Source organism: Asterias amurensis, chromosome 22, assembly GCF_032118995.1.
Source record: "Asterias amurensis chromosome 22, ASM3211899v1".
Classification (NCBI taxonomy): domain Eukaryota; kingdom Metazoa; phylum Echinodermata; class Asteroidea; order Forcipulatida; family Asteriidae; genus Asterias; species Asterias amurensis.
In genome coordinates, this window is record NC_092669.1 from 12,983,981 (window position 1) to 12,999,277 (window position 15,297).

General features: G+C 36.6%; 1 protein-coding gene across 1 annotated transcript; it reads left to right on the forward strand.

Moving 5' to 3' along the window:
* Positions 1-2,344: 2,344 nt before the first annotated feature.
* On the forward strand, positions 2,345-13,321 carry LOC139953721 (uncharacterized). The gene is made up of 4 exons (XM_071953247.1): positions 2,345-2,494; positions 10,293-10,370; positions 11,467-11,618; positions 11,910-13,321. Exons 2-4 carry the CDS (start codon positions 10,331-10,333, stop codon positions 12,120-12,122), a joined length of 405 nt encoding a protein of 134 aa, XP_071809348.1. The 5' UTR covers positions 2,345-2,494; positions 10,293-10,330; the 3' UTR covers positions 12,123-13,321.
* The last annotated feature ends 1,976 nt before the right edge of the window (positions 13,322-15,297 follow it).

Here is a 15,297-nt window from a genome sequence, read left to right on the forward strand (position 1 = left end):
AAAAAAAATCATTCAATGGCATTGGAATACATTCAAATTGACGTAATTCCCATAACCACTAAATTAAATGAAGTTTCCGTCGGCAACTAATGCAATGCATACAATTTCGTTTCATCATCGCACACGTGATATCGTTTCATTCAGATTCGTTTGACTATACACTGGGACCGTTCTTATTGCATTTCTACGTTAATACAATAATCGTTGATATGCAATCAAAAGGAATCATCAAAATGAAAAAGTGCAATATTAATTGTGTTTTCGTTTATTGCCATTCAATTTGTGTTCGTCTGAAGTAAACATAAGTTTGGCTCAATCCCCTATAAGAAGCTGCCAAGAGTTATAATTATTACTTGGCACTTGTCGGTTGCTTTTTGCATTGATGATTAAGAGGCGTTTCCGGGTTGTTTAATTTCACTTACTTCCTGCAATGTGTTGTTGCTATCATGCTGTTCCTCTTGCGCTGTTACCCGAAAGTTAAACCATGTACTCAAAAATTTGAACCCGTCTTTAGAGTACTTTTTTTCTTATTCTTTTTACAAACTTATTCAACGTCCTGTGGAACTCCCTGCTTTGGGCATGTTTCCCCCTGATCCTAAATTCTAGACTGTGTTTGAGGCAGTGGACACTATTGGTAGTTTCTCAAAATAATTATTAGCATAAAACCTTATGAGTAATGGCGAGAGGTAATAGTACCATTGTGAGAAACGGCTCCCTCTGAAGTAACGTAGTTTTCGAGAAAGAAGTAATATTTGTCCACGAATTTGATTTGAATTTAAATCTCACAAATTTGTGTGCTTTCAAATAGGAATAAAAGACTTTGAGAAGTTATCTCTTCTCAAAATCTATGCTACTTTAGAGGAAGCCGTTTCTCACAATATTTTATACTATCAACAGCTCTCCAATGCTCGTTACCAAGTCAGTTTTTAAGTTAATATTTGTTTTGAGTAATTACCAAACGTGTACCTTCCCTTTAAACAGGAGCAATTGTAAGCAACGTCAGATAGACTCTGATTAGCAGAACAACACATGTCTAGATTTTCCACTACTAGTGTCCAGTAACAGCCAACCTTAATTTATGCAATGGAGAGCCAACTGTGAGATGCATCACCAATGTTACCACCTATGGACGCAAATCAGCCATCAATATACATACCGACGTCAAGCCGAGGGCACATAATTGAGATTGTGCAATCTTAGAGCAGCCTTTATCTTGTAAGATAAGACACGCTTGCAACGCAAGGTGCATGTATTAATTAAGCCCCTTTCACAAACAAGTAATTTAGCAAGGGTCCGCCTGAGATAACAGTTATTGAAGTGCTATTCCATCCCTGATTGTCTATCATGGATGAAGGAATTCACTCCCATTGTCTTGTCAACAAACAATAGCTTGTATATTTTTTGCTGTCCTTGCTTTTAAACTGTTCGTGCTATATTTTTCTGATTTGATTGGGGACAATACCGTTTTTGTGATAAGTTTGTCTTTTTGTGTATAATTCTGGGTCATGCCCTTTTTGTGGTTTTGAATGTGCATTTGTTTTTTTAACTTGCGTTGCATGTTATAATAATAATAATAATAATAATAACAATAATAATAATAATAATAATAATAAAATAATGCGATATTTACTGATTTAAAATGAATGTTTTCAGAGACCTTTTGAACAAGGTAACAGAGCTAGAAATTTTGGTTGAGTTTGGAAGGGAATTCCACATCCTAGGGCCTGCAACTGAAAATGCTCTGTCTCCTGATTTTCTGGTGGTTCGAGGAATATACAAGTTGCCCTGTGAACGTAAGTTGCTCTTTGTAGCCCTGGTTTCTAATGAGTTGGAAATGTATGTGGGAAAAGTACCAGACATACACTTAAACATGTTTAAGGCCAATTTGAACATTATTCGTTTTTCTACTGGGAGCCAGTGCAGCTGTTTGATCATTGATGTTAATGTATTAACTACCTGTTGTACATCAAAGATGATACTTGAATACATAGAGTGTCGTTTTAATCAATATTAATGCAATAAAATAAACCATGAATAAAATTTTAAAAAGCTCGAACTTGTAATTTTCTTCCCCCATGGTGTAACAAGAAACATTAGTGTATGCTTGTATACCATTCCAACGAGCAATCATATATTTACAATGAAGCATTGCGGGGGGGATAGAAAAAAAGACAAATCAAAACAATAATGACAATCAACTTAGCAAATCAATGAGTTTCCGAATTGCTTTGTTGGATTGTTTTTCTGTGTATTCCCAACGCGTGAGCATTGCTTCTCAAATTTCACCGATCCAAGCAGGCATTGACTGGGACTATTTTTATAAGAGCAAGGTCAGTGAAAAGGGTCGCCGAATAACGAACACTCCGCGAGTAATGCCACTCCCTTTGATTAAGCGCCGGGCGATCTACACTTAAACTGCTGGCCAAAGCATAAAGCCACCCTACTCAGTTATCATCACATCGTCAACGCCAGTGTTCACTACTTCAACTGAAAAGTAAGTTAATCTTAGCTTTTTGTACTTTACCTTAAATTACTTGAGTTTTCAAATTAACTTTGATAAAAGACTTTTATTTGAGTTTAAAGAAAGGTTTTTTGTCTTTGGCCTCTGAAGAAATATAATTGCGGTCTGCACAAATACTCCTAGTGCCCTTTCCTACCTCTGAGCTCCATTGAAGGAGTGTAGTGTTGCCCCTATGCATAATAAGTGTTTCGCTTGTACCCGGGGTTAAGACACGAGGACAGACTCTGCCAAGTCGTTGACCAGTCTTCTCACTTGGTGTATCTCGCATAATTAACAAATCTGTGGAAATTTTGACCCATGATGAAATGATGAAAGAAGAAAAATACTAGTATCGTTGTATTGCTTACCATGTTTACACACACTTTTGAGTGTTTAGATGAAAAAAAAAAAAAAAAAAAAGGCGTAACGGTTTTTAATCTTTTGAGTTACAAATTACCTCTTTCTCAAAAATACGTTACTTCAGAGAGTGAGCTGTTTCTCACAATGTGTTATACTACCAACAGCGCTCCGTTGCTGATGATTTTGAGAAATATTACCAACATTGTCCAACGCTTTCATTAAGACATTCGACAAATCGCGGAGCGCGAACTTCACTTCTAGGTGTTCAGAAGTGGATGACCGAAAACATAAATTTTATTTTAAATATTTTTGTATTATCCAAGTAGGATTTTGATCACTAGAAATTATGCAAGTCCTTACGAATTGCACAAGTGACATTTATTATTATGGCAGTCGGATTCGGCCCCTCATCCCAAAAAGCAGTAATGCTTTGTGAATTATTGTCAGCACTGAAGTTTAAATTCAGTTCCTACATCAACGTAAATGTGTTATTAGTGCCCTTTCGTTTACATGGAGAGCACAACTCTCTTTCGTTTAAATGGAGGGCACAACTTTCTTTAGCCATTGAGCAATGACTTGCTATATGCTTTATGCATGTACATGTAGGTAGAATTGCTTCTATAGCCATGCTTAGCCCATAGCCTATAGCCACAGAGCTTGTGGGTTAGCTCCGTGCATAGAGCAATTAACATTGGACTAGGAGCTTTGCATGTTGAGTCTTGAACTGGGTGCGGTCTTGCGCCGAGTCATAGGCCTACCGCAAGTCCACATTTTACTTGTCTCAAAGACATTAGAAATACAGCGGCAAACAATATTGTGAAGGAAGACTTCCTTTGCCAAACTGAGGTTCATTATACCATTAAACCATTGCGCCTTATGAAGAGTGTTGTTTACGAAAGCTCATGCAGTTTCTGATGTAGTCTTTATCAATACAAACCACATAGGGCAACCAACTGTGTAAATTCCAGATCAATTTTGGGGTTGAACAAATTTTTTAAGTGCTCCTTCCCCATGCAACCATGCTCGCACAAATTTGGGCGTGGTTGGATTGTAAACATCGCTGGCCAAAGTTTCACCTTTGTTCCATCGTTTTAACAAGTATTCTTATTCTTATTCTTTATTTGGCCATTAAACAATTACAAATACAAGCAGACAGTATGTCAAATAGATTATATAAGTACATGTACAAAAGTAGATACAAAGCAAGAAAAACAGTAAGGGCACAGGAAATTATAAAACAACCCTAATGTGATGGCCAGGATCAACAAAAGTATAATGAACATTGGAATTGTAGGTTTTTGAGTATTATTGAAAAAGGAGATTACGATTTTCAGATGAAAGTGTAGTCTTTGTTCGGGTCAAAGTCCCTTTCACATGAGAGCCGGTCCCTTGCTAAAGTTTGTTGTACAAGTTTATAAAATATACCTCGTGTGAAAGGAAAAGAATTTTGTGCATTGTCAAACGTCTCTTGTTTAAGTTGTAAAATCGTGTCAAACAAAATTGCTACATTATTTTCAAAACTTTGCTAAAATTAATCAAGGGACCACTGTTAAAGGAACACGTTGCCTTGGATCGGACGAGTCGGTCAAAACAAAAGCGTTTGTAACCGTTTTTTATAAAATGTATATGGTTGGAAAGATGTTGTAAAAGTAGAATACAATGATCCACACAAGTTTGCCTCGAAATTGCGTGGTTTTCCTTCTACTGTGCGAACTAACATGGTCGGCCATTTATGGGAGTCAAAATTTTGACCCCCATAAATGGCCGACGTGTTAGTCGACAAGGTAAAAGGAAAACCACGCAATTTCGAGGCATGTTTGTGTGGATCATTGTATTCTACTTTTACAACATCTATCTACCCATATGCATTTTATAAAAAACGGTTACAAACGCTTTTCAAAGACCAACTCGACCGATCCAAGGCAACGTGTTCCTTTAATTGATGTCGTGTGAATAGCGCTATTCACACTCTGATCATGAGCAAGGAACATTTCCTTCTGGTGCAATCATGTGCAACGAAGCTTGTGAAGTTGCTTATACTTACAAGTGCACCTGTTTTTAGACCATACAAACTAGTGAATGGTGTATGTTTAGTTCATCTTGCTAATTGGGAGTTCCTACGGTGTGCTTGGTACTCCATGGTACCACTTTTACTTTCAGTTCATTCACACTTCCAAGGTCACACGATGTGTTTCTTGTTCAGGCTTAAAGGTACTGGACACTATTGGTAATTACAATTGTTAGCATACACATTTTCATGGTAACAAGCAACGGAGAGCTGTTGATAGTAGTATAACACATTGTGAGAAACGGCTCCCTCTGAAATAACGTGGTTTTTGAGAAAGAAGTAATTTCTCACTAAAATAGTTGAATTGAATTCGAGAAATTTTTCACAGGTTTGTTATTTTATGCATATGTTGAGATACACCAAGTAAGAAGACTGGTCTTTGATAAATACCAAATGTATCCAGTGTCTTTAATGACCATAACACATGTACTTTATTTGTTCCGGGTATCATTTCAAGCCCAAACCTTTGCCTTGAACAATCACCCAGATGGGTTTTTTCTGTATGTATTTCAATATTGTATGTAATATTATTGGACGTTCAATCGGAAATGGAATGTTGCAACACAATGCAACGAGATTTCAATGCAGTTGCACATCATTGCGAAATTAAAAAGAATGTTCGATTACTGCACACACATGTACTTTTTTTTTCATTTCAAGGGCACAGCGGCTACTTTTTTTTTCATTTCAAGGGCACAGCGGCTTTTTCTTATTTGTTATTATAAAAAAATAGGCCGATACAATCATCAAGACTATTTTGTTGTTATGACTGTCCTTGTTTTTCCATACTTTATTATGGATATCGGAAATAATATGTTGCAACACGCTGCTGCAACGAGATTTCAATACAATTGCACATCATTGCAAAACTTTTTAAGAATTCCCCCCCCCCTGATTATTGCAAAATGTTGTGCAATGAATAACCAGCTATACTTACCAATTGCAAATTATGATTCATTCATTCTACACGGATGGTTGCATCTAATAGTTATTAATTTATTGTCAATGTTTGAGAGTTTGTGTTGTGCGGGCTCGAATATTTTTATTGCATTGCCGACAAAAGCGCACCTAAAAGCCCCCGCCCGAGAAAACTAATTACAGGTACTATGTGTAATATAGACCCAAAAGGCACGATAGAAACAAAACCTAAAGTGATATTACGATCGTAAACAATGGGCAAATCTTGATAGTTTTGCCAGATTTAATGTGTTCCTTTTCACAATAACAAGTAAGGTCACAATAGTAAAATCAAAGGGGTATTACTTTCATGTTCGTAAATTAATGTGCAAGTCTTGATTTTTGCTAGATTTAATGTGGTAGCGATTGTGGGTAAACTCACTGTACATTATTTGTACAAACAAGCATGCGTAATACCAATTCAGTTCGGTCGCCTAACAGTAGTCCATCACACAAAACACATGCTGTTGTGGAATTTAATACATCTACGTCCAAGGTAAAACCCAGCAGCGAATAGCACGCTGTGATTGGCTCTTGATAATTACCATAAGGCAAGCATGGCTAGACTATATCCGGGCGTGGCGCACGTTTAATCCTTGTAAACACAGAAGCTGCACTGTGTAGTTCAGACCCCTGGATTATGTACTAAATACAGCCTTGAACCAAGCCTATTAGTACATCGATATTTTTGTGATAACTGCTGGGGGGTGTGAACTCTGACTGCTATTGCGGTGACTATGAATTATCAAATTATGCAATAAAATAGTTGTTAGTTCATCAATGAAAAAGCCGCTTATTGAGGGCAGAAATTAAGCGATAACATAAGACGCAATTTTGCGAAATTCGCAACCGCTGTTGTTTTGTTTTTGTTTGTTTCTTCGTTTCTCTGTTTCTTCATTTCTACGTTTCTTTGTTTCTTTGTTTCTTTGTTTCTCTGTTCCTTGTTCCTTCGTTCCTTTGTTTCTTCGTGTCTTCGTTTCTTAGTTTCTTCGTGTCTTCGTTTCTTAGTTTCTTCGTGTCTTCGTTTCTTAGTTTCTTCGTGCCTTTACTCATTTTTGATCAAAGCTATGCGGTAAACAACTGCAAGAATACACATTTTCAAAGTACGCTAGGCCTACATTAGATTAGAGTTTCAACTGATAAGCCTATGGTGCAAGTTTTATGTTTCCATATTCATAATTATTATCTGGCACGCCCTGGCTTTGTTGGAATAAATCGTTTGTTCTGTAATGTATTGGTTTAATCGAGTTGTCTCGCTCTCTAAGTGTATTCTAATTCATCATAATATTCAAGCATATATACAACAATACATAGGGACCATAGATACAAAATACATTTTAGTATAAAACTACATTTTAGTATAAAAATACTAGTATAAAAATGTTAATATGAAAACAAGAAAATGGACAACAAGCCATGGAATAACAGACAAAACAAAACTAGTGAAAATCAATGAGCTGCCTAGCACCATTACATAACCTAGTAGGAAAAATGCGAAATAAAATACTTTGCACAGGGGTTTTGTATTGTCTCATTTACAAGTTTTTATTTTCAAATAATGCTTTTGCTCTGCACTTTTTTTAATAAAGTGTTTCACTGTAAGACTCCTCGGTATAAAAAAATTAATAATAATATTGATAACTTTCACTAACAGCACATGGTTTTTTTAATATTGATTTTTCATAATCCCACGATTCATGCATCAGTTGTGACATGGCGTCATGGCGTCCACATTAGTGAATTGAACCAGGGAGGAAGAAATTTGTTCCTCCATGGATGAACACAGAGTTTTCTATTGCCAAGGTCGCGTTATAACTCAGTGTATTACCCCCACGCTATGGCCATATACAAATAAAAACATGGTCAACGTCTTCACTCGTTTCCTTTTTAGAGGCCGTTTTTTTTTTTTTTTTTTTACCGGAAAATGTATATTATTATTTTAACGATCTCAGCAACACAACAACAATATAGCACAGCCATTTGTCTTAAAAATGTGTCGGGTAGCCATTTTGAAAAAAAAGAAAAGAAAAAAAGGGCCCTCCTCATTCCATTTCCAAAAAGGGAGGACGCTAAACATGTTTGTTGTTTTACTTGGCGTTTAATTTTAGCCTTGAGATTGGAAAGGTTCGACTTTGTACAACAACCTCTCAGCGTCACACAGTCTGCTAGACGCCGACCACGATTTCATTTTGGCTCAGGCTAGCTTGGCCCCGCGGTTATTTTGACAATATTGCGCGTGCTTTGCCTGCGTGTTCAGGGCTTCAGACGAAAGAACGGAGCCTGAAGCCGAATCCAAAATGGAAGCCGTGGTTTCGAAAAGGGCCTTTGACGCGCAAGTAATGCACATGCGCAAATGAAATGACATTCTCTTTGTGTTGATTTAATTGATTTATTTTTTAGTGCGATTCAGCACAGCTGTGTTGTGGCACAATTATCCACGACCTTTGGTTAAAACTGCCATGTCGAACGTTAAACCTCAATTTCCTCTACCTTTATATGGTCGTCTAGGAGCTTTACTTTACAATGGTCTAAACTTTCTTCCTTAGCATGAACCATCAGCTTTGGAACTCGTTCAATTTTTTAAACATAAAAGGCATAACTCCGCGGCGGTAGTAGAATGAAGAAAGACACATGGCAAGTAGATTCACACATGCCGCACGCAAACCAACCTCACCATGCAATACCTCAAATTCTATCTTTTATATTTGGATGTTAAAGGGTTCGGCCGTCTTTGTTCTGTCTTTGTTCCTTCTTGTCCATTGTTAGTTTGGCTAGGTAACTACTTTCATTGCTAGCAGCTTGTGCATTGAGCCTTTTTAATACACCTGTCCTTTCGGGAACATGTTTCCTGCCTGGAGTAAAAAATTCCACAATACATCAAAATAATTATCGGCTCAATGCACAATTTTGCTCAGGAAACCATAACCTTACAAGCTTAGTTTTGTATGGGTCCCTCCACAGTCTCATTATTTTATGTCCTTGTTATTATTCTTTAAGTTAATCTTATCAAACAACTATTTATATTTAAACTTCCATTTTACATGGCCTTTGATTTTATTTTTAGTTTGATTTTTATAGGTAGTAGTTTTTAACGGCACCGACCACTATTGGTAATTACTCAACATATTTATTAGCATAAAACCTTACTTGGATAACGAGTAATGGAGAGAGGTTGATATACAACATTGTGAGAAACGGCTGCCTCTGAAGTAACGTAGTTTTTAAAAGGATGTAATTTCCCACTAAAATAATTATTTGAGTTAAATTCGAAACTTCAGCTGAGGTCTCGAGTTCAATCAAGCATCTGAAAGCACACAACTTGTTCGACAAGTGGTTTTTTGGCCTCCATTCTCTCGACCAATTTACCTTTTTATAATGTATGCAACTACCAAGGGTGTCCAGTGCCTTAAAGGCAGTGAACACTATTGGTAATTACTCAAAATAGTTATGAGCATAAAACCTTTCTTGGTGGCGAGTAATTGGGAGAGGTTGATGGTATTAAACATTGTGAGAAACGGCTCCCTCTGAAGTGCCATAGTTTTTGAGAAAGAAGTAATTTTCCGCGAATTTGATTTCGAGACCTCAAGTTTAGAATTTGAGGTCTCGAAATCAACCATCTAAACGCACACAACTTCGTGTGACAAGGGTGTTTTTTCTTTCATTATTATCTCGCAACTTCGATCTTCGATTGAGCTCAAATTTTCACAGGTTTGTTATTTTATGCATATGTTGGGATACACCAACTGTGAAGGCTAGTCTTTGACAATTACCAATAGTTTCCACTGCCTTTAAACCTAAATACACTTAGCTGCTTTCCCTATCTAGCTCTAGAGACAATACGCCTTCATCAGTATTCATAATGGGTCCAATGACCTTGCATCAGGTATCATCTTTTATTACTCACAATATTTATGCAGGCATTATAAACTAGAGTAAGATATAACAGTTATTATGGTTTATTTATTAACTGCACTGGCGGCCAAGCAGGCCGAAAAAGTACATTTACAAGTAAAAATAGTTCGTTTAAAAAAATATATTTATATATACATTCATGGTAATGAAGAGCAATGGAGAGCTGTTGATTAAAACATTGTGAGAAACGGCTACCTCTGAAGTAACCAATGAAGCTTAAATTTCCATAGGTTCGTTATTTTGTACAGTTAATTTTGTGCATATGTTAAGATGCACCAAATGAGAAGACTTGTCTTTTACAATTAGGAAACGTACCTTTAATGTTCGAATGTGCATCAGTGGAAGAGGGTTAGAGTAACTTTTGATTTTGGCGCTCTATACATGACTTTTGATTATTGATTGACATGTACACGTACAAGGGAAAATTCGTTTATGATTTTATTTTCAAATGGGCGGGAAACTTATATTAATTCACTTTTATTTTTATCTTTGCAGCAATTCATCCCGTTGGGTAAGAACACCAATCAACCATTATGCAAGCAATCCTCGTAGGAATCTTTTTGGTAGCGGCATGTAAGTAGATTCGGATTACAATCAAATATTTTATCAAAGAATCTTTAAAAAAATTAATAATCCACAAAATTGTTACATTATTTTAAATAGCATGCTGACCTATATTTTGTATTTTTAGAGAAAAACAAAACATTTTTGTGAGAGTACGAGCATTTTACATAACGTGTTTAGTGGTGCATTTAAAGCCACCGGACACTATTTGTATAACTTTTCAAAATAATTGTTAGTATAAAAACTTACCTGACAACGAGCAATGGTAGTATCAAACCCTGTGAGAAAAGGCTGCCAACGAAATTATGAGAAAGAAGTAATTTCCCAGTAAAATAATATTCAAATTGATTTCGAAACCCCACGCGTGAGGTCTCGAAATCAAGCATACGAAAGCTTACAACTTCGTGCGCCAACGGTGTTTTTCATTTATAATTCTCTTGCAAATTCGATGACCAATTAGTTTTTTGTTAGCCCAAATTTGCACAGGTTTGTTTTGTATGCATATGGTGAATATACTGCTTTGACAATATTACCAAAGGTCAACCCCCTCAACACTCATCAAAACTCCCAATAGTTCTGCCACAGGCCAACTACATACGCCCTATCTTACAAGACTCACAAATCATTGAGGCTGGACACTATCACCCTCTCCCCAGGAAACTCAGATGTCGATTGAAAAATATTATACTCCAATAGGGCCTACACAAACCCAAACCAGAGCAAGAATCTTAGGAATTTAATTGTACCCCCCTTAAACTTGTTATACCTGCTCGCTCAAGCCTAGTCATGAATATTCATTGTTCAAAATAACCAATCAAAAACCCATATTGAAGTCACATTACTTCTATGCATATATAAGATGGCTCACCAAGTTTAAGGAATTTTAAGGCGCGGTTTGGCCACTCAACATAAACACTTGTTATCCTACAAGACACAACTTAAAATTATACTTCATGCATTACGGCCATTCACATAATATATTACGTTACTCTTTTAACCATTATTTCTGAAGTAATTTGCCACTTTTATTTCACTCAGTGACAAAATGGTAAGAGTGGTTGTAGATCTGAGTCCATTACAGTGTGACGTCATGTTTATATTACAGTCTGCGGTGCCGATGCTACAATGCAATGCTACAATTGCACACTGGTCTCTATGACGTTCAGCGGTCAAGAAACGCAAGTTGGTGAGAAAGGATGTCAGGATCCTTTCAACGATTCAAACATCCAACTTGTACCATGTGAGACATCGTGCGTGGTAAGAAAGACAACTCGACCTCTTTTAATAGATGTATTATGGCGCTCTCGTTTAGAGTAGCTCCTGTTCGTATTCCGGAGGCCATTTTGTTTTCCTTAGTATAGAACTTCCATCCTTAAAGAAATAACTGATTGTAGGGCATTAAAGATGCACATTTTCTATTTCGAATCTGCCACCTCTCAAACAGGAATTTTCTTTTGCAAGATCATGATTTTTGTATCCTGTATAAATATATTTAAACAAATAAATAACTAAATAATTGAGTTATTTTATTTTTACTTTGTGTATTAGAAATCCATTTCCGAAGGAAGCATGCCCTCTATCAGGCGATGGTGCTACGACGAACCTTCACTCCCAACATGCACGCAAATGGAAAATTTTGAAATTTTGGGTATGACTGTGAGTCAATATTGCTGCACTGGAGACAAATGTAACAGTGCTGGAGCGATTGGGTTGAGTCTAATCCTTGGGATGACTGCCGCAATTACTGCTCTTCTTTTTTAGTGACGTATACTAAAGCGGTCTTTCACAACGTAACTTCCATCTGAAATCAATATGCACAAGTATACATTTCATTCGATAACTAATTAAGTAGAAATGGGGGCTTTTTGAACGCTTGGTGGCGGCAGACTTAATACGTAAATTCCATTGCTCTCGTGCGTATGCGCAGAACTACGTTAACAATTTAAATTTACATAGTATGTCTGCTGCCACCTAGCGTTCAAGCTGAGTCTTTTGTGATAATAATTGAATTACAACACTTTGAACACAACTCTTTAAAATAAAGCTTTGATGTGAACAGACAGCTATTTATAGTATACTTCAATCATATCTGTGTAGTGTAATAGTTATCAGCAAGTGCGGAGATTTCATTGTTTAAATCGTCTAATTTTATTGACATTATTTGGGAAATGTCAAGTCCATTTGCTTTTCGTTTCAAGAGACTAAGTTAAACTCCTTATCTAGCTCAAAGTTCACAAAGTCCTTATCTCTAGTAGTTTAAGGACTGGAAAGTGTCTTAACAGGCTAGAAATTGGGTGACTTTTAGGACGCTTGGTGGCAGCAGACTTACCACGTCAATCCATTGGTTCTCGGTTATGTGCGCATGCTCAGAACTACGTAAAAAATAAAAATTTATCTGGTATATCTGCTGCCACCTAGCGTTGAAAAGTCTCTTAATTGAGGTTTATGGTGTCTCTTCTATCTATTGGAGGAAACATTCAACTAAAACCAAACACTCAAACTGAAGCTTAGCATTTGCCATCCACATTGAGTTGTACACCATGACATTGACATGTACATAGTCAATTGAAGACAATATTTCTAACAAAAGAGATAAAATTAAGTAAAAGTGTGGTATTTAAACCATCTTAAAACATCCGCTATATGCCATAATGGATATTACTCGGCTTTGACTTAAAATAAACTTAACAAAATGTGCAACTCAATATGAAATTGAAGTGTCAGTAATTTTAAGACATGATAAAAATGAAAAATGATGCATTGTATACAAATTGTTGTTTTAAGCAAGGCATAATATGCCATTTTTTATAGTTCCTGTTTTGTCTTTATGTGTAACACACAGCACTGGTAACACTATGTTTATACTGACTTTTTATTGTAGACTAGCTTGTTTTTTTACCCTGTGTAATTGTTGTTGAAGCGATTAACTACAGTCTCAATAAAACAACATTTATTATCAATGTTGATCTCATTCTTCTTGATTTGTTCAAATTATTGATTTGTAAAAACCTGGATTGATGACGTGAGCCCTGGAAATACACGCAGGCCTCCGATGTAATGGCTTCTGTTGCCCCTGGTCTCGGCCTTGGTGCACCTTCAATTATTTCCCATTGATTTCCCCATAAGAAGTGAGTGCCCCATGAAAATGGCCTTGCCCTTTCAACATGTTCTAAGATGAAATTCCACGCCATTGATGTCCAACATATTTGTGAATAAATTTGATATAAAATGAACAACTTTAATTTGATATCATTGTATAATAATATTGACAATAATATTTCCCAAAACAACACAGGAAAGACAGAAATTGCCATAATTGTCAAATTTGAGTAAAATGTCAATATAGAATTTGAAACTATACAGCGTTAACAGAAAACGCAATTGATTATGCAGCAGCGTCCGGGCGGACACGATTGCATATGCAGAACCGTCCGGCGGACATTATTGCATATGCAATACTGTCCTCCGGATAGTATTGCATAGAGGACATAATTGCATGCGACACCGGTGCTAGAACAATGCCAGCCCTGGCGGTCTTACATTTTCGTATTATACTACAGTATTATACTACGTTATAGTACTGTAGCTGTATACAGAGAGGAAGAGTCTTATTATAGCAAAGATAATAGAGCGCCGAGATGCGGAACTCTGGCTGAAACGTGAAATCGCACTGGACGCCATTTCGGCAAGTAACTATTTTGATACAACAATAGATCAGTGCAGTTCAGTGCAGACAATGACCATTCCTATCAATGGGAAACAAAATATCCACTTGCTGAAATGGCGCCCATGCATATTTCACGTTAAACAATAGATAAAGCTTCAGTTCCCCATCTTGCGCCTTGCGGCGCTCTCTATAATCTTTGCTATACAGGGCTAGGACAAGGCTAGGTTGTTGCACCCGCATTCACACCATGCAAAGTTTCAAGCACTCAACACCCATGCACCCACAGTGGTCTAGTCATCTTTGCTGTACCCGTGGTGGTAGTCGATATCTAACTATTTAGGTTTCTAATCCATAAAGAATGCTATGAATGTCTTTGGTTTCTTAGTTGCTATGGCAAAAAAAACTATTATCTTTCACAAGTAAACAGTCATTGCGCCCACGTTCGGAAAATGCTTCCTATTTCATTTGCAGCAGTCGCAGTTTTGCGTAAAATGAGCTAGGAGGGCACATTTTCCAAAAATCATATAGAGTAAATCCAGTCATGTTACAACATAAAAACATTATGAACGAAGGATGCTTTATTGTAATAACAAAAACCATGTAAGAATTTACGGTGTATCAATGGTACTTCGACAATGCACTCCGGATGTCAAAAATAAGGAAGGCGAACCATTCTAAAAACAGTATAAAAAAAAATCGATTTTAATGAGCAAGACAGACAGACAATCCCCAGCAAGTTTGAACTTTAAGATTTGTTTTCTTATATAAATCCTTCTCCAGCAGTTTGAACTAACAACCTGCCAAGAATGTTGCAATGAAAGTTCATGCCAAGCAAGGAAAATTGAAAACAGCAGCTGTGAACAGTTTTATATAGAGTCTATTCTCTATTATGGTTCTATAACTTCTACCAAACGAGACCCAACAACTCATGAGGGATAAAGCAACCTGGCACCATCATCAAAGCTGCTTCTTTTATTCCGTCCAAGGAAGGACGATGATGATTTAACTTCTTCCATCTTATGGTAGACTCACCCCAAGTGTTCATGAGACACTTTATCATTAGTTTTTCCTCTAACTTAATTAGTATTTCAACCTCATAATTTATAGAGCAAGTTTGATCTTTCGATTTTAGAAATTTTTTCTCATAATCCACCTATGCATGGTTTGAACTTTCGTTACTAAGAACCTTTTCTAATACCTCTTCTATAACTTTCGCTTTTCTTAATCCTAGGTTTTAAAGAGTTTTTATCACAATTGATCTTTACAATT